Here is a 22,972-nt window from a genome sequence, read left to right on the forward strand (position 1 = left end):
TTTCATCTCTTCTCTTTCTTCCTCTCGTCTGTTTGGGTTTCCCCTACTTCTTCTTCTCTCTCTCCTCTTCTGAATCTGACCCTGGTTCTGGTTCTGGTTCTGACCCGTGTCTTTCTCCCGGTCTCAGATCCGCCCAGCGCCGACGAGGACGACGATGACGAGGAGGTCCGGAAGCTGAAGGTCTGCATCGAGCTGACGGGCCTGAGACTCAGCAAGCCGGCGGCCGGCGCCGCCGACGACCCGCAGCTGAAGCTGGAGCGGGCCTGGCCCCAGAACCAGACCCCGGGCCAGAACCCGGGCCAGCGTAAGCCCCGGCCGGGCCAGCAGCCGGACGAGCGCGTAGCGGCGGCGGCGGCTCAGCGGAGCGACGTCAACAGGAAGTGGGGCTGCGAGAAGCTGCTCAACGGTAAGAAGAACCGGCGCTGGCGCCGACCGCAGCCACACGGGTTCAGCCGGGTCGCAGGAAATCTATGTTTGGCTCACGTTTCACTTTCAGCCGGAGCAGAGAGGCTGCTGGGGGATTTCCCCAGTCAGAGAGAGAGAGGGGGAGGAAGTGAAGATTCATCAGCACTACGTCTGCTCCCCAGGGGTTCTGGTTCTGACAGATCTGGTTCTGGTTCTGACTGCAGATCGGTTCTGGTTCTGACTGCAGATCTGTTTACGCCAGTAAAAGGGAAAAAAATAAGATGAAACCTTGATGAAATAAAAATATCCCCACGGTTGGTCATAGTTATGACTTTCTATCAAATAATTTCGACTTTCATCTCATAGTTATGACTTTCTATCTCATAATATTTTTTATCTCATAGTTTCAACTTTTTATATCATAATTATGACTTTTTATCTCATAATTTCGACTTTCTATCAAATAATTTCGACTTTCTATCAAATAATTTCGACTTTTATCTCATAATTTTGACTTTATATCTAATAATTTTGACTTTTTGTCTCATAATTTTGATGTTTTATCTCATAATTTCGATGTTTTATCTCATAATTATGACTTTCTATCTTATAATTTTGACTTTATATCTAATAATTATGACTTTTGTCTCATAATTTCGACTTTTTATCTCATAATTATGACTTTCTATTTCATAATTATGACTTTATCTCATAATTTCGACTTTCTATTTCATAATTATGACTTTCTATCTTATAATTTTGACTTTATATCTAATAATTATGACTTTTGTCTCATAATTTCGACTTTTTATCTCATAATTATGACTTTTTGTCTCATAATTTCCATAATTATGACTTAAATGGGGATATTTTTTATTTTTAAGTTTTCATCTTATTTTTTTCTTTTACTGGCAGAAATGGGCTTCCATAGTTCTATGAGTAGAGCCTGTTTTTATTTATATTTACAACACATTTATAATAAAAGCACAGTTCCAGTCATTAATGTTTAATGTTTAATTAAAGTGCAGATGCTGCTGAACAGCGTTTAGCTGTCGGCCCGGTCGTTAGGGCCCGTCACCCTTAGTTACGGTTGCTAGGGCTGAGGATCTGTCGTTGTTGTTGGGACGGGGGTGATTACGCGGGTTTAACCAGTTAAACGCGTGGTTGTTGTGATGGATCACGTCCCTGCTCGTCCTCCGGGGCGTCAGACCCACGGGTTTAATCCGAAACAGACGCTCAGATCTGTTTGGTTTGGAAGGAGGAAGTGGAATAAAACCAGCTCCTCTGAACCTGAGGCTGCACCAGAACCAGACTCATCTTGATGTCGTTACCGCTGGAACTGCAGATGTCCGAGTTCCGGCCCTGGGGGGCCGACGCTGCAACGCCATTGGCTGGTCCGGGGCTGGGGGGCGGGGCTTAATGACGCTGGCTTAAAGACTTTTTATCTCATAATTTTGACTTTTTATCTCATAATTTCGACTTTCTATCTCATAATTATCATAATTATGACTTATTATCTCATACTTTTGTCTTTTTATCTCATCATTTCTACTTTCTATCTCATACATTCAACTTTTTATCTCATAATTAAGAATTTTTATCTCATAATTTCTACTTTCTATTTCATAATTATGACTTTTTATCTCATAATTTTGACTTTCTATCTCATAATTTTGACTTTTTATCTCGTAATTTCAACTTTTTATCTCGTAATAATTACTTTTTATCTCGTAACTTCGACTTTCTATCTCATAATTTCGACTTTTTATCTCGTAATTTCGACTTTCTATCTCAGAATTATGACTTTCTATCTCATAATTATGACTTTCAATCTCATAATTTCGACTTTCAACTGTAACTTATACGGTTCAGACGCGGCCGGCTTTGATTGGCAGCAGACTTTAGATACCGTAACCATGGCAACAGCTGTGCGTCAGAGCCGCGGTGCCAGAATACGGCTAACAACGTAACGTTCCTAAGAAGCCCCGCCCCCTTAAGACCTAAGAAAGGTGTTAAACTCACCTGAGTCGGTTTAACGGACTTCCTGTTAGACTTTTATTCTGAAAGTCGGGTGGTGGAGTGGAGGACCGTCTCCGTCTCCGGCGGCAACCGTCTCCGTCTCCGCGGCTTCAAGGGCGCGTTTCCATCTCTCCGTGTAATACGAGCTGAGATGATTAAACCTCAGCGGCGCTCGGAGGTGTCCTTGCCCCCCCCGCCTCCCGCTGAGCTCCCAGAATGCTTTGCTGCTCATTAATAACCAGCGGAGGGCGAGGGACGGCCTTGCAGCCCTTCCTCCTCCTCCTCCTCCTCCTCCTCCTCCTCCTCACCTCTCCTCCCTCTCTTCTTCTTTTCTCCCAGGAGTGGCGGCCTTGGCCCCGCCCCCCGGCCCGCCCAAGGACAGGCCCCTCCCCCTCCACCCCCCCCACCCCTTCTCCCGCCGGGGCCCCCCCTCCCCGGAGGCCCCCGCCCTCAAGCCCCGTCGCCACGGCGACGCCGACAAGCCCAAGGGCAAGCGGCCCTGCAAGACCAAACACACCGGCCAGCGGGAGCGGGAGCGGAGACGGGAGGCGGCGCCCGCCGGCGCCGACCCGGGACAGAACCAGGACGACAAGGTGGGAATCAATCAATCAATTAATCAATCAATAACTTTATTTATCTGTTAGGAACCTGGTTTGTGTAAAAGCATCAGCATCAGTGCGTGTACAGTTAACATGTGACAAAAACAAACCACACAATCAACGTGATGCAGGAAGGAGGAGAACCGGGGCCGGATTCACCAAACATTCTTAAGAAAAAAAATCTTCTTAAGTGTCATTCTTTTTTTAAGTTCAGTCTTAAGAAGAAAAAAGAGAAGAAGTCATATTCTCCAAACAAGTTCTTAAGTATTTTCTCAACTTTCTTCTTAAGTTTCTTCTTAAGAAAAAACTTAAGAATAAATGGTATTATTGAAATAAAAGTTCTCAAATTTGTTCTTGACTTTTTTCTAAACTTTAAGACAACCTTGAAATCATATAATGAAATGAATAATAATAATAAAATAATAATAATATAATATAATTCTGGCCATATTTTAAGAAGTTCTTAAGTAGGAAAACTAAGAAATTCATAAGAAATGACAGTTCTAAAGACGGTTCTTAAGAAAATATTGAGGAATTGCACTTCAGAACTTTCTTAAGAACTTCTTAATTTTAGATCTTAAGACATTTCTTAAGATCGTTCTTAAGAACATATCGGTGAATCCGGCCCCTGGTCCTGGTCCTGGTCCTGGTCCTGGTCCCAGACTGGTTCTGGTCCTGGACTGGTCCTGGAATGGACTTGTCTGGTCCTGGTCTAGGTCTTGTCCCGGATTGGTCCCAGACTGTTACGAGTCTTGGTGAGGGATGGGGGCGGAGCCATAGAGGAGGGGGCGGGGTCAGTGATGAGGGATGGGCTAATGGGCGGGGTCAGATGTTAGTGGGCGTGGTCAGGGTGGAGGTGTTTCCGTCCGGAGCAGCTCTGACCTCGTCTCGGCCTCCGGCTCCCGGGAGGTAGGTGTGTGTGTGTGTGTGTGTGTGTGTGTGTGTGTGTGTGTGTGTGTGTGTGTGTGTGTGTGTGTACATTCCTCCCCCCCCAGCAATTATGCGTCTCACTCCTCCTGAGTGAGTGAGAGGAATGTGGCGTCGTGGTTCAAAGAGGGGGGGGGGGGGCGAGTGAGAGCGGGAGAGAGAGAGAGAGAGAGAGAGAGAGAGAGAGTCCCCCCCCCCCCCCCGGTCTGACAGCTGCTGCTCCGACATGAATTCCTCTGAGAGCAGGCTCGTGCAGGACGTGGGGGGGGACTCTCTGGTTCAGGGTGGAGGATCCGGGCGGGAACCAGTGAAGGGGGGTCCCGGTCTGGACTAGTCCTGGTCTGGTCCTAGTCCCGATCCCAGTCCTGGACTAGTACAAGACTGATCTCGGCCCTGGTCTCGGTCCCAGAACCGAACCTGACTTTTTAAAAGTGAACATTTGTAGTACCGTATTTTCTGGACTATAAGCCGCTACTTTTTTCATAGGTTTTCCACCATGCAGCTTATACAAAGGTTCTATTCTGTGGATTTTTCTTCCACCGCTCGGGGCGCTCTAACCGGAATTAGAATCAAAACTAAGACAAAATAAATGCAAAGAAGAATACGCTACTTCTTCTTTAGCAGATAGAAGTAGAAGCAGATTTCAAACAGATAAATAGATAAATAAATACCGGTTATTTTCTCTTGGTTCTGTCCCGTTTTAATCTGCAAAGTTGCTGCCGTGTTAAAAGGATCTATTTAGGTACAAACATGTACATCATTTACATTTCTAAATCCTTCTGTACATGTAGTAAATATCTAATCTAACAACTAGGGGTGGGTATTGCCAAGGACCTCACGATACAATACACATCACGATACCTGAGTCACGATACGATATTGCGATATCCAAATTTTGCGATATATTGCGATGTTATATAAAGTTTGCTGAAAACTGTAAAAAGCTTTATGGATCTTAAAATCCGAGTTGCACGTTCATCAGATTATAGTGACAATTCATGGGACAAACTGAGTCAAAACAATGTTTTATTATAACTATACAAGCTAAAGTTACAACTTATTTGTATATGTTTTTCATATTATTTACATCATATGAAATTAACGTTAAATTTAGTATGAGGTTGCTTTAATTATGTGGCGAATATGAAATGAAGAAATCGGGGATAAAAAAAAGAAAAAAAATCGATATTCAAATTTTGAATATCGATATTGAATCAGCTGGAAAAGTATCGCGATATATTGCCATATCGATATTTTTGCCCACCCCTACTAACAACAGAAATATCTGCGGCTTGCTTATCTTTTTTTTTTTAAATAGAGTGGATGCAGCTTATATTCAGGTGCAGCTTATAGTCCAGAAAATACGGTATTTGAGTATTTTCTTTGTTTTTTCTGTTTTACCTGCCGTTAACCTGGACCCCCCTCCCTCTCTCTCTCCTCTCCAGCTGTGTGAGCGCGGCCCCCCCAGGAAGAGGCCGTCCCCCCCCCCACCAGGTCTCCCCGGCGGAGCCCCGGTCCCCCCGGTCCCCCCGGTCCCCCCCGGTCCCCGCCCCTGCACCCCCCGGTGCTGCAGCCGGTGCCCCCCCCCAGACCACCGGGCCCCCCCAGCAGAACCCGGGCCCCTGCGGCCCATTCCCCCCGAGGCCCGGAGACTCATCGTCAACAAGAACGCTGGAGAAACGCTGCTGCAGCGGGCGGCGCGGCTCGGATACGAGGTAGGAAACTCTTCTTATCCTCCACCACCTCTCTTCACCTCTCCTCCACCTCTATCCTCTTCTTTTCCTCCACCTCTCCTCGGCCCGGCTGGGATACGAGGTAGGGAACTCCTCTCCTCCATCTTTCTTCATCTCTCCTCCACCTCTATCCTCTTCTTTTCCTCCACCTCTCTTCCACTTTTTCACCTCTCCCCTCGTCTTCTCCTCCACCTTTCTCTACCTCTGTGCTCCACCTCTCCTCCACCCCTCTCCTCTTCTTTTCCTCCACCTCTTTCCTCCACCCCTCTCCTCTTCTTTTCCTCCACCTCCCTCCCCCACCTCTCCTCCTTCTCTCTTCCACTTTCAACTCTCTCCTCCACCCTTCACTCCACCACCTCTCCTTCACCTCTTTCCTCTTCTTTTCCTCCACCTCTCCTTCACCTCTCCACCCTTCACTCCTCCACCTTTCTTCATCTCTCCTCCACCTCTCTTCCTCCACCTCTCCCTTAATCTTCCCCTCGTCTCCTCCGTGGCTCCGTTCTCTTCTCTGTACCGTCTCTCTCTCTCTTTTCTTCGTGGCTCCATCCCCCCCTCCTCCTCCCTCCCTCCCTCCCTCTTCCTCTCAGCGTCTTTCTCTTCCTCTCTTTGTGACTCAGATTGCCCCCCCCTCCCTCCCTCTCCTCCACCTCCTCCTCCTCCCCGTCGTCATGTGCAATCACTCACACCACCTCTCCCCCCTCCTTCCTCCCTCGCTCCGCTCTGCTCTCACATCTCATTAATTTTCTGCGAGGCGAAGTGTGACGCCGCCGTGCACGCTCCTGCCGCCGTGCACGCTCCTGCCGCCGTGCACGCTCCTGCCGCCGTGCACGCTCCTGCCGCCGTGCACGCTCCTGCCGCCGTGCACGCTCCTGCAGCCGTGCACGCCCCGTGCAGGGGCGTGCACGGCTGCAGGAGCGTGCACGGCTGCAGGAGCGTGCACGACGGCAGCAGGAGCGTGCACGAGCACCAGGAGCGTGCACAGGAGCGTGCACAGGGGCGTGCACGGCGGCAGCATCGCCGGGATCGTTCCTCTCTCCGTCTCCGCGCCGCGGTCGTCAGCCGAGTCTCCTCGTGTCGACAGATTTCTCACAGATTGATTTATTGATCTCTCTCGTTTTAACGCCTCTCGAGCCGCAGATTGCCGCCCCGTGTGCGTGTGCACGTGTCCGTGTACCGGGCCGCTCGTCCCGGATCGGGACCCCCCCCTCATGCCCCCCCCCCCCCCCCCCCAGCAGCTTTATGGTGATGAGGGAGCTGAGTGAGAGGTGAGCGCCGGGAGGATAATCGCCGTCTAATGGCCTCTAATGTGCCGCGGCGGCGGCGGTTAGCAGCGGCGGCTGCTTCCCCCCCGACTCCGGCACGCACACACACACACACATAGGAACACACACACACACACGTGTATGTGTGTGTGCGTGCGTGTATATATATGACGCACGCACACACACATACACGCACGAACACGCACACATACATACACATACACGCACACACACATATACACGCACACGCTAACGCGGCGGCGGCAGCAGCAGGGCTCAGTCAGCCGCTCGGCTCTGATTTATGCGTCTCTCTTCCAACGTTTCTCTCCTTTTTTTTCTGTATTCCCCTCTGCATCTCTCCTTCCTGTCCTCCGCTGAGGGGGGGGTGAAGGGGGGGTGAGGGAGGGACGGGGGGGCCTGAGTCTACACAAACAAGGCGCTGACCGCTGCGCAAACAACACCCCCCCCCCCCCCCTTCACCACCTCCACCCTCGCAGGAAGCTCGTCTCTCACTGCCTGTGTGTGATAAGCCCGGGGCAGGCCCCCGGGGCCCCGCGCACGTGCGCACACACACACACACAGACACACACATACAGGGACACACAGAGACAGGAACACACACACACACACACACACACAGGAACACACACACACACACATACAGGCGGAGCGGCTCGTCTCACGCTGGTGTTTTAGCGCCGCGAGCTCCGAGCTTATCACACACCGGCAGAGACACACACACACTTATACACACATGCACACACACACACACACACATGCACACACATGCACACACTCTCTCATGCATGCACACACACACACACACGCTGATCCGTGCACGGCCCAGTAAGCAGCACCAGCTCTGCTCCGCTGCAGAGTCGCCGCTCGCTCGCTCGCCCGCCCGCGCGGCGCTGTGCTGCATATTTCCCGTTGATTTAGCGTCGCGGACCAAAGCGGCGCTCCAGAGACCACTCCTCCCTCATCCCTCGCTTCCTCGCTCTCCCTCCTCTATCTCTTCCTCCTTCGTCTCGCCCTCCCCCCCATCCCTCCCTCCCTCCCTCCTCCCCCCGCGCTCCCTCATCCCTCGTTCTCGCAGCATTTGAAATGATAATGAGCAGAGATCCTGCAGATGTCTTCATCCCTCTCATGCCGGCGCTCCGGGGCCCCGAGATAAAGGTGCAATCTGTCGTTTATCATCCCGCCGTCAATCAGCCGCCGCGGCGCTGCCACCGCCGCCGCCGCCGGGTCTGATCCGGGGTCGCTCCACCTTCGCCGGAGCCGGTTCTGATCCAGGTTTCCCGTTCCGGGGCCTCGTGGTCCGGACGGGGACGCTGAGGGAAAGGAACTGCTTTGTAAACAGACGCCGCCGCCAGGGATCAGCTGACTGGAGACCAGCGGTCCGGAACCACACGCTCCGTTTCCTCCGGGGCGGGTCCGTCGCCGCGGGGCCGTCGCCACGGCGACTGCAACACACTCCAACACACTTCTGGGCCGCCGGGACTCGGACACTCCTCAGAGGGAAATCTGGAAGAAAATATTTGGATTTCAGTCCAGAATTCCAAGTAAAATGCAGTTTTTCTGGATGCAGGAGGAGCGGAGGTTTCAGATCAGCCTTCCAAGACAGAAATAGTGACGTCAAATGATGCAAGTTGTCATCTTTTACGATAAAATACGTGCCTGGAATATCTAACGCTGCCGCTCGATGAGCGATTGAAAAGAAACGGCTTCATCCAGAAGGTTTTAGGAAGTTTGTTGGGAAGAGGAATCACCGGTAAAGCCTGAATTATGGTTCTGCGTTGGTTTAACGCAGAGTCTTAATTCAGCCTTTACCTGCCAGGCGTCTCTAGTCTGATTTTGATTTAATTTAATTTATATTTAATTGAAAATCTCCACTTGGTCGTTTCTGTCGTCTAACGAGCAGAATTTAGAGACTTGAGTTCCTGAGATCTGGTCCGATCTGCAGAGGTTGATTGTGGGTAAAAGCTGACGCTGCGGAGGGTTCTGGTACCATAGTTCTGTTATCGTAGTTCTGGTGTCGTACTCCTGGTGTCGTAGTTCTGCTGGGTTCTGGTTAGGGATGCCCCGATACCATTTTTTTCACAGCGAGTACAGGTATTTTAATTTGTGTACTCGCCGATACCGAGTACCGATACGATACTTCTACCACAAAAATAACTAGGCTAAAAATGCAATGAATTGGAAGACAGGTTTTATTTGCAACAGATAAATTCAATAAAAATAAATAAAATGAGTACAATAACTATTTTAAACAAAACTATGGTGGCGCTGGGAGCGCTAGCACCGCGCCGACGGCCCAACACGTGGGTTTTCTCTTGTCTCTTGCCTGATTGTCTCTTTTGCAGAACCTGAGCTAATGTTGCTGTTGTGGTCTTGCAGTAGCATTAGCAACCTCCGTATACTCAGTTTTATGATGCGTCTTGAGATGTTTTATCAAGTTACTGGTATTAAACGACGTATTCTCCTTCCCTCCTCTTGACACCTTAGCAGCACGTAGCTTAGCAGCACGTAGCTTCATTCTGTCGTCGTCCCTTATTTTGAAATATGTCCACACTGCTGACGTCCCGCTGCATTAATTGTCTCTATCTTGCCTGAAACGGCGCTGCCAGTCTCACCCATAGACATATAAACGCCCCATGGAGCTGCTGCGATACGTCAACGTCGCTGCCATATTGGATGTTCAAGACTGCGCTGTAAACTAATACAAGTGAATGGACTTACTTTCATAAAGCGCCTTTCTACAAAGAAATGTACGTTTTACGTCTCATTTATTCATTCACACACGCACTAATATACTTGGGAAACGTGGCTCAACATCTCTCCCTAGAGGCGCTAACCAGTAACTACAACAACAATGAAGTAGCGGTGCGTGGTATCGCGAGTACGAGTATTTTTTGCGAGTACGAGTATATCAGAGCAGTATCGGCCCCGATACCAGTATCGGTATCGGGGCATCCCTAGTTCTAGTATAATAGTTCTGGTACCATGGTTCTGGTTCTGGTGGGTCTGACGGGTTTCCGGTCCCGTCTGAGCAGCAACTTTCCATAAACCGGATCACGGAGCAGAAAAGCCGCGGCGCCTGGTCGGTGACGGAGCTGCTGCTGCTGCGAGGGTTAAATGTCTGCGTGATGCGGGAGCTCTGGAGAGGGAGATTAGAGGGGGGGGGGGGGGGGGGGGTTACTGCGGAGGAGTGTGTGTGTGTGTGTGTGTGTGTGTGCGCGAGTGTGTGTGTGTGTGTGTGTGTGTGTGTGTGTGTCTGGCGGGAAGCCGCGGCTCTCGTGCTAAGCTCCTCGCGCTTCTCCCGGCGATATTAAACACGGCTCCGGAGGGTTAGCGCTGCCTCCTCCACACACACACACACACACACACACACACACACACACACACACACACACACACACACACACACACACACACACACACACACACACACACACACACACACACACACACACACACACACACTCAGACAGGCTCGGCAGCAGCTCAGAAACACACACATGCGCTCTGGCAGGCTGCATATCACCCTCCCTACCGCCTCTCTCCTTCTCTCTCTCTGTTTCTCTCCATCCCCCCCCCCCCCTCCCCGGGGAGCTGAATCTCCAGCAGTCAAACAGAGTTGGCAGCGGGAGGAAAGCAGTTGGAGCCCCCCCCCCCTGCAGCCCTCAGACCCCCCCGTTATTCCTGTCCTCCCTCTCTTCTCTCCCTCCGCCGTGGTTTCCACCTCCCTCGTTTCCTCCTCTGCTCCAGCCATTGTTGCATTGTTGCTGTCGGCCCTTTCATCACCCACGTTACCCCCCGTTACCCCCCCAGCCGTTACCCCCCCATCACCACCACCACCACGTTACCACTAGGGATGGGCGGTATGGACTAAAAATGTATCGCGATAATTTCTGGCATTTATCCTGATAACGATAAAAATTACGATTAAAAAAAATACCAATTCAACTCCATCTTTTTAACTATTTCTTTCTTTCTTTCTTTCTTTCTTTCTTTCTTTCTTTCTTTCTTTCTTTCTTTCTTTCTTTCTTTCTTTCTTTCTTTCTTTCTTTCTTTCTTTCTTTCTTTCTTTCTTTCTTTCTTTCTTTCTTTCTTTCTTTCTTTCTTTCTTTCTTTCTTTCTTTCTTTCTTTCTTTCTTTCTGGCTTCCTTCCTTCCTTCCTTCCTTCCTTCCTTCCTTCCTTCCTTCCTTCCTTCACGTACGTTGTGCGTGGATTTAACACAGAACCATAAATCAGTTTTACACAAAAACGTCATCAACGGGAATTTATCATTTTAACCGTGAGATACAAATTCTTATCGTGGGGAATTTTTCTGACGGTTTATCGTGAACGGTAAAATATCATCCATTCCTAGTCACCACTAACCCCCTCAGCCCCGGCTGATTCATCCTCAGATTCATTTATCTGTCGTCTGTCGGGGCGTCGCTGCTCATCCCTCCGTCGGCCTGCTCTCCCTCTCTCTCTTTCCTCCCTTCTTCCTCCCCCCTCTCTCTCTAAACACTGGGACTAGATGGACCAGAACCAGCACAGAGAGGGAAGTCTGTCTGGTTCTGGTTCCGGTTCCGCAGGTCCAGATGTGGGTCAGTCAGCCACGTAAACGCTGAGTAAAACACGTGTGTTTCCTCCAGTGCTAACGCCGCTGGTCCCGCGCCGTTATCAATAACAGTCGGTCCAATAACAACCGGTCCGGCCCGGAGCCGCCGGTACCAGCTGAACCACGCTGGTCCCAGCGGAGCCGCCGGTCCCGGACCTCTTTGTTCCGTCAGCGCGGCGGCGTCCGGCCCGACGGCGTCGCTAACACTCACACAGCTGGAATCTGGCAGGAGCCGCTGGTGGAGTCACTGACGGGACGGAGTGTTTGTCCCAGCGCCGCCCCCCTCCCTTCCTCTCCTCTTCTATTCCTCCTCTCCTCCTCTCTTCCTCTCCTCTCTTCCTCCCCCAGGAGCCGTAAAAGGACGGACTGTTTGCTCCGTCTGACTCAGTTTCTCTAACAAAACAGTCTTCCCTCCGCGTCGGGACGTTTCTTCACCTCTTCTCACCTCCTTCTCCTCCCTCCTTCTCATCCTTCCTCATCTTCTTCTCATCCCTCCTTCTCATCTCCTTCTCCTCTCCTCATCCCTCCTTCTCCTCTTCTCATCCCTCCTTCTCATCCTCCCTTCTCACCTCCCTCTCAATTTTCAATTGTATTTATATAGTGTCTATTACAACAGAACTTGTTATCTCACCTTCTCTCCCCCTCTCTCTCCCTGCAGGAGGTGGTCCTGTACTGCCTGGAGAACCGGGTGTGTGAGGTGAACCACCGGGACTACGCGGGCTACGCGGCGCTGCACGAGGCTTGCGCCCGCGGCTGGATCTCCATCGTGCAGCATCTGCTGGAGTTCGGAGCCGACATCAACTGCAGCGCCCAGGACGGTACCAGGTAGGACACGCCCCCAAACACCTGTCCCCACGCCCCCAAACACCAGTCCCCACGCCCCCAAAACACCTGTAACCACGCCCCCAAACACCTGTAACCACGCCCCCAAACACCTGTAACCACGCCCCCAAAACAGCCTAAATTATGGTTCCGCGTTACACCAACGCAGAGCCTACGGCGTAGGCTCTGCGTTGGTGTAACGCGGAACCATAAATCAGCCTTAAAGGTTTCACCGCGCACGTAAAACTCATTATATATATAAAAAAAATATGTGTCCCTTTAGGGGGCCCTGTTTTATACTATTTATATACTTTTTCTACTTTTACCACTTTTTTTTTATTCGGTGACCACCGAATAATGTAGTTTTCCAGCCTCCACCTCATCCACAACATCTCGTTCTCAGTCTCCGTGAAATTTAGTGTCACGGTGGCTCGACACGTCTCATTCATCCTGACGCCAAACAGGCTGCAGGAGCCGCTGCGCATGCTCAGCAGGCTCATTCATATGCAAATACTACTTTGCATTGACCATTTATGGTAAAAAGTGGGCGTGTAGAGGGCGGGATATGAGGTGGATTCAGCTGCGCAACCTTCCAGCTGGACTGTGATTTATAAAGAGAACACGTGCACACGGTTTTATAAATCCAGATTTTTTTTTTGCGCCCGCCATTTTTCGGCTTTTGGGTTTACGTGCACTTTTAGTTTGAGTCCTACGCACTCTTTTATAAATGAGGCCCCTGGTCCAGACCCGGTCCTGACCCGGTCCTAACCCCCTCCCTGTGTCTCTGTCTCCAGGCCGATCCACGACGCCGTGGAGAACGACCACCTGGACGTGGTGCGGGTTCTGCTCTCGTACGGCGCCGACCCGACGCTGGCCACGTACTCAGGCCGGGGGCTGCTGAAGATGACGCACAGCGACGGCATGGAGCGCTTCCTCGCAGGTAAACCCTCAACACAATCCTCAGGACTTATTTATTTACTTATTTATTTATATATTAGACATATTTATAAACTGGGAATACAGCAGAACTCTGCGGGTCGGACAAAAATGACTCACAAAGAAGAAAGAATGAGAGAGAAAAAGAAAGAAAGAAGGAATGAGAGACAGAAAATGAGAAGGAATGAGACAGAATGAGAAAGAGAGGGAGAGAAAGAATAATGAGAGAATATGGGGGAGAGAGAATGAATGAGAGAGAAATAGAAAGAAAGAAGGAATGAGAGAATGAGTGTTGGAGAGAAAACACTGAGTGATCTTTTGAAAGAGTCTGAGAGATAAATGACGGTCTGTAGTTGATGATCAACCAGGAAGTGGGAGCTGCAGAAACAACAGCATCATTCATGAGATAAACAAGGTTAAATAGTTGTCTGGCTCCGCCCCCTCCCCTCTGGCTCCGCCCCCCACCTGTCAGACTCTCGTCCCGCCTCCCTCGCGGTCCCTGCGGTTGCCTAGCAACGGCTGTGTTTGCTCAGCGTACGTGTAGGCTCCTGGCTTTGTGTGCGAGTGCTTTCCGTGTCACACGGCGGCGGCTCAGAGCTCGGAGCGGGAGTGAGTGTTAGCGCCGCCGCCAGCGGCGGCTCGTCTGGACGCCGTCAACGCGGCCGAGCGAGGAGGAAGTGAGAGACGCAACTTCCTCCTCTGCTGTCAGCTGCTCCGCATCACCTGAGCGGCTCGGAGCCACGGCGGCTTGGCTCGGCGGGGGGAACAGGTGGCGTAGCGCTGACAGCTGGACGGACGGCGCTGAGTGGTGAGGCGAGCGATGGATCGATGCCCCCCTCCCCTCACCCCCCCCACCTGGTCCCACTCATCTGGAGGCCGTTAATCCCTCCAAACACACGCCAGACGCCCCGCGCCTCGCCGCTGGCTCCACGCCCGGCGCTGCTGCACGCACACACACACACACACACACACACACACACACACTCGCACAGAGACGCACACACACACACACACACACACACACACACACACACACACACACACACACACACTCACACTCACACACACTGGGCTCCCTGGGCTTGTTTGGTTCCTGGCAGCCGTTCATGGCTCTGAACTGAGCCGCCAGAGCCCCCCCGGCCCCCCCGGTGCAGCCGCTGGCCCCGGACCACGGCCCCCCCGGCCCCCCCCGCCCTTCCCAGAAACATTTGCTCCGTCTGCCCCCCCCCCTTCCTCCCCCTCGTGCTCTTTATCCGTTTCTCCGCTGCTCTCGGGGCCTTTGTGCTCACCGCCGCCGCCCGTCCGCGGGGCCCCGCCCCCTGAATGACAGGCCACGCCTCCTAATTAAGAGGCCACGCCCCCTGACTAAAGCCTGATTTAAAGGGGACCTATTGTGGCATCTAATACCTATTTTAAACAGGCCTTGAATGTCTTACAAACAAGCTTTTGATTGTTTTTGCTAAATAAATTAGAAATTCAGCCTGTAAACCATGTCTTTATCTTCCCATTCTCTAACCTCATTATCTATGCAGGATTCTGAGTGGGCGGGGCTATGATAATGAGGCTCTGTGCTGATTGGCTGCCTGAATGACACGTAGCAGGGGAGGCACAAAGCATCGCTTGTGTTGGTTTTTACAACCAACAACAGAGCAATTCGCATGTCTAGCTCGAACAGACGCCATCGCGATACACCGCTACGAAAAAATGGTGGAAGTTCCGGCCTGTGGAGTTAGTTGTGAGCGTGGTTTCACGCATCGGAGGCCAAACTATGTAAATCTCATTTTCGTTCTGTAACTTTGGGGAGCAGAATCTTATTGGCTCGTAGATCCACATCACACTGGACGATCATCCGGGCGGCTGTACAGACACTGCAGAATTTGGTCGTTTCCTCCTTCTCTGAGTTGCTGAGGGGAGACCACTTTATACAGTTAGGTCCATAAATATTTGGACACTGACACAATTTTCAGTATTCCAGCTCTGTACAACACCACAATGGATTTGAAATGAAACAATCAAGATGTGCTTCAAGTGCAGACTTTCAGCTTTAATTTGAAGGTATTTACATCCAAATCAGGTGAACGGTGTAGGAATTACAACACATTTTATATGTACCTTCCACTTTTTAAGGGACCAAAAGTAATTGGACAACTAACATAATCATACATCAAATTGTCAATTTTTAATATTTTGTTGCAAATCCTTTGCAGTCGATGACAGCCTGAAGTCTGGAACCCATAGACATCACCAGACGCTGGGTTTCGTCCCTGGTGATGCTCTGCCAGGCCTCTGCTGCAGTTGTCTTCACTTCCTGCTTGTTCTTTGGGCATTTTCCCTTCAGTTTTGCCTTCAGCAAGTGAAATGCATGCTCAATCGGATTCAGGTCAGGTGATTGACTTGGCCATTGCAGAACATTTGACTTCTTTGCCTCTTTGGTTGCTTTCGCAGTATGCTTCGGGTCATTGTCCATCTGCATTGTGAAGCGCCGACCAATGAATTTTGAAGCATTTGGCTGAATATGAGCAGATAATATTGCCCGAAACACTTCAGAATTCATTCTGCTGCTTTTGTCAGCTGCCACATCATCAATAAATATAAGAGAAGACTTCACCAGAGGAAATACAGAGGAAATACAGATGGGTTACACAAGGTGTAAACCATTGGTGAGCCTCAAAAACAGGAAGGCCAGATTAAAGTTAGCTAAGAAACGTCTAAAAGAGCCAATGCAGTTCTGGAACAACATCTTATGGACAGATGAGACAAAGATCAACTTGTACCACAATGATGGAAAGAGAAGAGTATGGAGAAGGGAAGGAACTGTTCACTTTAATCTGGCTTTCCTGTTTTTGAGGCTCACCAACGGTTTACACCTTGTGTAACCCATCTGTATTTCCTCTGTATTTCCTCTGGTGAAGTCTTCTCTTATATTTATTGATGATGTGGCAGCTGACAAAAGCAGCAGAATGAATTCTGAAGTGTTTCGGGCAATATTATCTGCTCATATTCAGCCAAATGCTTCAAAATTCATTGGTCGGCGCTTCACAATGCAGATGGACAATGACCCGAAGCATACTGCGAAAGCAACCAAAGAGGCAAAGAAGTCAAATGTTCTGCAATGGCCAAGTCAATCACCTGACCTGAATCCGATTGAGCATGCATTTCACTTGCTGAAGGCAAAACTGAAGGGAAAATGCCCAAAGAACAAGCAGGAAGTGAAGACAACTGCAGCAGAGGCCTGGCAGAGCATCACCAGGGACGAAACCCAGCGTCTGGTGATGTCTATGGGTTCCAGACTTCAGGCTGTCATCGACTGCAAAGGATTTGCAACAAAATATTAAAAATTGACAATTTGATGTATGATTATGTTAGTTGTCCAATTACTTTTGGTCCCTTAAAAAGTGGAAGGTACATATAAAATGTGTTGTAATTCCTACACCGTTCACCTGATTTGGATGTAAATACCTTCAAATTAAAGCTGAAAGTCTGCACTTGAAGCACATCTTGATTGTTTCATTTCAAATCCATTGTGGTGTTGTACAGAGCTGGAATACTGAAAATTGTGTCAGTGTCCAAATATTTATGGACCTAACTGTATATGTTAAAGCAAGAAAAACCTGGTTTTCATAATAGGTCTCCTTTATGGTTCTGCGTTAAACCAACACAGAACCTACGCCGTTGCCGTGACGTCGTCGTGAATCTTCGTTCTTCTCCGTCACTCCATTTCTCCGCGGTGCAGTACCCTCCCAGAGCGCTAGTTGATACTTTGTTTAGTTTCCGGCTTTTTCCGGTCACAGTGAATCAAAGAGATAAGGACAACTATTGTGCAAAAAAACAAACCCAACCAAAAAAAAATCACACACACACGAAGAAAAGAGGCATTTCTGCTTCACGAACCGGAACTGGAAATGCGTTGCTACCAAGCGAACCAATCACAGCCCTCTCCGTCTGTGTTGGGTCTGCGTCACCTCGACGTGTAGTTACATTTTTTGGGAGGTGCACGTCAGGTGCACGTCCATATGTATTCCTTTGATTTTATTCTGTTCCTTGTGAGATGGATCATATACGATACAAATGTAACTGCCTGCATTCATGGCTGGTTATGGATCATCCTAGAGGTGACTGGGAGATTGGATTTTTGAATTTAGGATATTGTAGGAAACCGGTTTAATTATGCCTTGATCTTGTTTATTGGTTGTTTGTGTTGTATTTATTTTTTGTTATTTTCTCTTTCTTTTTATTTAAATTTTTTAATTTTTATATGGCATAGATGATATGATATTGTGAGGAAGGGACAGGACAAGCGTTTCTGCTTCCTCCTGTTCCCTCTCCAACACATTGATTTGCTGTGTGTTTTATTTTTGGATGAGACTGTTAAATTGTTTTTTTTTGCTTTTTTTAATATTTTGATGCTTTTAATTTGATGGGTTTTGTTGTGTTCGAAACAAAGCCAACAATAAAAAAATAAATAAACAAAATAAGGCTACGGCGTTATGGGCTCAAATTAAAGCCATAAATGTTTTGTATCTGTAAATAAACTTTGTGCTTGTAGAAATATTTTGTACGTGTGCAAAAAAAGTTTGTTCTTGCAAAAAATATTTGTACTTGTAGAAATATTTTGTGCCTGTGTAAAACATTTTTGTAGCTGTGGAATTAATTCGTCTGTGTGCAACATTGGATATACAACGCTACAAACTTTTTTTTACAAAAGCTACAAACTTTTTTTGCACGTGCACAAAATATTTCTACAAGTACAAAGTTTATTTACAGACGGAACCATAATTCAGGCTTATCAGGCCCCGCCCCCTGACTAACAGGCCCCGCCTCTCTTCTCTCCCCAGATTACTTCTCCGACCTCCAGGGCCGCGGTGACGACGACCCGGCGATCTACTGGGAGTTCTACGGCAGCGCCGTGTGCGGTGAGTTAGCATCACCCCGCTAGCACCGCTAACACTGACCCCTGACCCCGACCAGCTGATTTATCTCTGTTTCCCGTTCCCCCCACCAGAGTCCGGCGAGGACGGCGGCCTCTACGACATCCTGGCCGACGCCCCCGGCCCCGACGACGAGGACGAGGACGACAAGAGGGAACTGTTCGAGTTCGAGTTCTCGGACCGGCCGCTGCTGCCGTGCTACAACATCCAGGTGTCGCTGCCGCAGGGGTGAGTGAGAGAATGATAGAAAGAAAGGAGAGACGGAGAGAGAATGGAAGGAATTAGAGACAGAGAATGAGAGATGGATAGAAAGAATGAAGGAATGAGAAAATATGAGGGAGACGGAGATAGAAAGAATGAATGAGAATGAGAGAAAGAGAAAATGAGAGAACAGAGGCCCTGTGCGAAACGGCCGGGGGGGGACCTCGTAACATTTTTGGGTTTTTCGGGTCGGATCGGGTCCGCAATTTTAACTCTCCAATTAGCAAAATACTGGATACCTTCCCCTGCCTCATCATCATCTCTTGCCTCGACGTGGGGCCCCACGGCTGCTTGAGACCCGGTCGGATCGGTGATTTTTGTAACAAATTTATCAAACCAGCCTTTCAGAGAGGCATTAAACTCTTCCATTTTCTTTAGTTTGTTTCTTTTTTCATCCCCTGATGGAAATTTCCTGAATCTGTCTCGTTCTCTCGACATTGTGTGACAGTTTGTTCCAACTCCACCGTCTGGATCAGAGCAGCTTGTGTCTGCGCTTGGTCTGATCAGTTGTATTGAACAACAGACACGCGCATCATTGCACATATATTTATTGATATGCACTAGGGGTGTAACGGTACATGTATTTGTATTGAACCGTTCGGTATAGCGTGTTCGGTTCGGAACGGAGGCGTACCGAACGAGTGTTCACACGGACATATTAAGTAGAGGACCGCACGTTGTGGAGCAGAGCGCTGCTGCAGTTGCGCTCACACCGAGAAAGTATTAAGATTAAAGAAAAAAGCACTAACTAATGAAGAACTAAAGAGCTAAGCACATAATTGTGACAAGTCCAGTGTTTCCCCTACCATGAGACCCCCCGCCAGGCCTAAAAAAAACAATGATCATTTACGTTTATGAGCGGCTCTGCAGCGCTGTTCTGCAACGTGAGTCAACCTGCTTCGTTGCCTAGTAAAGCCTGAATTATGGTTCGGCGTTAAATCGACGTAGAGCCTACGCTGTACGGTGCACGTCGCCGCGCACCGTACGGCGTAGGCTCTACGTCGATTTAACGCGGCACCATAAATCAGCCTTAACGACGCGAGTACCGCTGCTGATAGCGCGGGCATATTATTATTCATTATGGGATGTATAGAGTTTGTAGCCAGCCAACTATGGCGCCGGCCAAAAAAAGAAAAAATATGGCGGGCGACAGACAACATGATATAAAGAAATGTTTCTGCAGGTCCGTGTGTTTGTGTTTGCATGTGACGCTGCAGGGAAGCATGAAGGAAAACACAGCCCGACAACACACCATGCGTCCGCGCGGTCCTAGCGCCGGCACACGTAGAGCCAATGTTATTTTGTGTGTGTGTAATAAACAACTAGCACGTTTATATTTTTGTGTACCGTTCAGAGTGGCCGCTGGTCCAAGATCGCTGACAGATGACAGAATTATCACGATGACAGAATTATCACTGTTTCAGCAGGTCTCTTAGGTTTATAATTCAGATTAATTTTCGTTTACATATAACATTGTTTGTAGTCATTTTAGTGCAATTTAAAGCTTATTTCTACAAATAAAATCAGCACTGTAGGCAGCGATCTTGGACCAGCGGCCACTCTGATTGGTCCAGCACGCTCACGTGACAATGTCGAAGCGCTTTGTGTCAACTCCGCCTCTGGAAATAGTTCCACTTTTAAAACGTCGTTTGTGAAGCCAGTTTCCCGAGATCGGACTTCGACGACTAGATAAATGCTTGTCATCAATAGCTGCATATGTTGAAGTGAATGGCGTGAGATAAAAAGTCGTGCGCACGAGATAAAAATAATAATTTCCATGTCACCTCCAGGGCTCCGTACATAAGAATCGATTTTTAGGAATTAATATGAGAATCGATTTAGAATCGGAAAATCGATTTTTTTCAACACAGGCCTAATAGAAAGAATGAATGAGGGACATAGAGATAATGAGAGAAAAAGGAGGAATGAGAGAATATGATGAATATCCCGTCCTAACCTCCTCCCTCTCTCTTTTCCCTCCAGGCCTAAGAACTGGCTGCTCCTCTCCGACGTGCTGCGGCGTCTCCGCATGTCTGCGCGCGGGTTCCGGCAGGCGTTCCCGCACATGGAGGTGGTGACGGTGGCCGAGGCCGAGTTCTACCGGCAGGCGTCGCTGTCGCAGCTCTTCTCCTGCCCCGAGGAGCTGGAGGGCTTCACGCCCGACAGCAAGGAGCTGCTGGACCTGGTGGAGGACAGCGCCGAGCTGGCCGCGCTGCTGGGCTCCACGCTGGAGTGCCTGGACGACCGCTGGGACCGGCCCGGGGACCGGCTAGCCGAGCGGCTAGCGGAGAGGCTGGGGGACCGCTGGGACCGGCATAACGACCGGATAACCGACCGGCACAATGACCGGCTAAACGACCGGCTAGGGGAGAGGCTTAACGACCGGATAACCGACCGGATAACGGATCGGCCTGGGGAGAGGCTAGCGGACCGGCTAACGGAGAGGCTAACGGACCGGCCCGTGGACCGGCTAACGGACCGGCTCAAGCCCGTGGGCAGGCTGGCCTCCTCCTGACCCTTCGACCTGCTGAACTTTGACCTTTGACCTTGTTTTTCTCCCGACGGGAGTTTGCTTTAGAACCGACCGAGGTTACGACGACATGCCTTAGCCCGAGCGCTAGCCGCTGTGCTCCGGCCCGATTCCTGGCCCTGTTCCGGCTCTGATCTGGCCCTGATTCTGGCTCGACTCTGGCCTGGTTCCGGCCCTGATCCGGCCCCGTTCCGGCCCAGTTCTGGCTCCGTTCCGGTGCCCGTACAGGTGGACTGTTCCCACCGGGGCTGCTGAAAAACATTTCCCTCCGTTAAACTGAGCAGCGCTTGTTGTGACTCAAGAGACTAAATGATGGTCTTATTTTTATAAATTAATATATGTATAAATAAATATATACAGTATATATATAAATATATATATAAATATCTATAATAGAGATTTTTTCTGGATCCTCTGAGCGGTTTTGTACGACGGCAGGCTTGTGCATGTGTGTATTTGTACAGGGCCGCCCGTGCGCGGCTGAATGTGGTATTTGTGTTAATAGGAAGCACATGACGTCCTTCTCTCCTCAGACTTCAGTGCTGCTCGAGCCTCAGGGGCTTTTTTTTTTTTGGTTGTAATTTTCTTTTTTGTTTTTCGGCTTCCTGTTCGGTCTGTAATTTAACATGCAAATCTGCAGAAATTGTTTGTATAATAAAGTTTTAAGACGATGTTGATAATTGGCCCTGCGGCACAGAGCTTGTACATAACAGGGAGGCTTACTGCAGTACAGTCAGTCGTTTTTCGGTGTTTTTGTTTTAACTTTGTAAGTAAAAATGTCATAATTTGTATTTATATTTTACAGAAGAATTTGCTTTAAAATAAATATACAAACTGCAAGATGAACCCGAGCGTCTGTTGGTCGTTAATGTGCGGCTGTGATTTAGACTTGGTGACCCGAGTCCGACCAGAACCGGTTTCTCCGCAGCTGTGAGGCCGCGGGGCCGCGGTGTTTTACTGCCCCCTGGCGGGGGAGGCCGGTACTGCAGGTGCTGGTGGAGCTGCTGGAGGATCCGCTGGTCTGCAGCGCCCCCTGCTGGAGAACCGCGCCCTGCCGCTGTTCTGTCGATCCATGCTACCCGTCCAGATCTGCTACTTTGTGGTTCTGCCAGAGGTGGGTAGTGTAGCCAAAAATTGTACTCAAGTAAAAGTACTGTTACTTCAGAATAATATGACTCAAGTAGAAGTAAAAAGTCGTCATCCAAATAATGACTTGAGTAAAAGTAAAAAACTACTCAAGTACTGAGTAACTGTTGAGTAACGTCTGATTTATTTTTTTAACACAACCATTCAAACAGGCAAAAGTACAAAATAATCATCTTCAGGCAAATTAAATCAATAAAATAAATTAAAATTAATAAAAAATAGCTTAAATTAAAATAAAGTAAATTCAAGTACTTTAATAAATGATAAAATAACAGAATAAAAAAATAAATTAAGCACAAGTAGCATAAAATGTCCAGCCTTTGTACTTTTCTTTTTTAACCAGGCAGAACTAGAACAAACATGAACTCATAGAAACTCTGTGTGTGTTTGAGTCTGTTTAAATGTGACAAAACATGCAAAAACAAACATTTTTCCCAAAGAATCACCCAGTGATGTCATGAGATTGACGCGTACGTGGATAAAAGGGATAAAAGAAAAGTAACAGCTCAACGTAGCCTAATGTAGCGGAGGAAGAGAAACAGTTTCTTCTTCACAAATCTACTCAAGTAAAAGTAAAAAGTATAGTGATTCAAAACTACTCCTAAAAGTACAACATTTCCCAAAACTTACTCAAGTAAATGTAACTCGTTACTACCCACCTCTGGGTTCTGCACACAGTCGATTTTCAAAGTTTGATGGTCACGCCCATCATTTTATGCATCCCTTTGTAATTTATTTATTTAATTATTTCAAAACAGGGACAGTGCACAATAAGACATTAATCTTGTACA

The 22,972-nt window shown here is 48.8% G+C and overlaps 1 protein-coding gene across 1 annotated transcript in view; it reads left to right on the forward strand.

The window, feature by feature from the left end:
• The window catches only part of bcor (BCL6 corepressor), a 53,974-nt gene extending 32,816 nt beyond the window's left edge, over positions 1 to 21,158 (forward strand). Inside the window, 8 exon segments of the mRNA XM_061724204.1 lie at positions 128 to 406; positions 2,764 to 3,017; positions 5,396 to 5,665; positions 12,217 to 12,383; positions 13,175 to 13,320; positions 18,152 to 18,229; positions 18,319 to 18,472; positions 20,489 to 21,158. Of these exon segments, the coding sequence (XP_061580188.1) occupies positions 128 to 406; positions 2,764 to 3,017; positions 5,396 to 5,665; positions 12,217 to 12,383; positions 13,175 to 13,320; positions 18,152 to 18,229; positions 18,319 to 18,472; positions 20,489 to 21,020 (1,880 nt within the window). The 3' untranslated portion in view covers positions 21,021 to 21,158.
• The last annotated feature ends 1,814 nt before the right edge of the window (positions 21,159 to 22,972 follow it).

The sequence above is a fragment of the Cololabis saira genome, chromosome 6, assembly GCF_033807715.1.
Source record: "Cololabis saira isolate AMF1-May2022 chromosome 6, fColSai1.1, whole genome shotgun sequence".
Taxonomy (NCBI): Eukaryota; Metazoa; Chordata; class Actinopteri; order Beloniformes; family Belonidae; genus Cololabis; species Cololabis saira.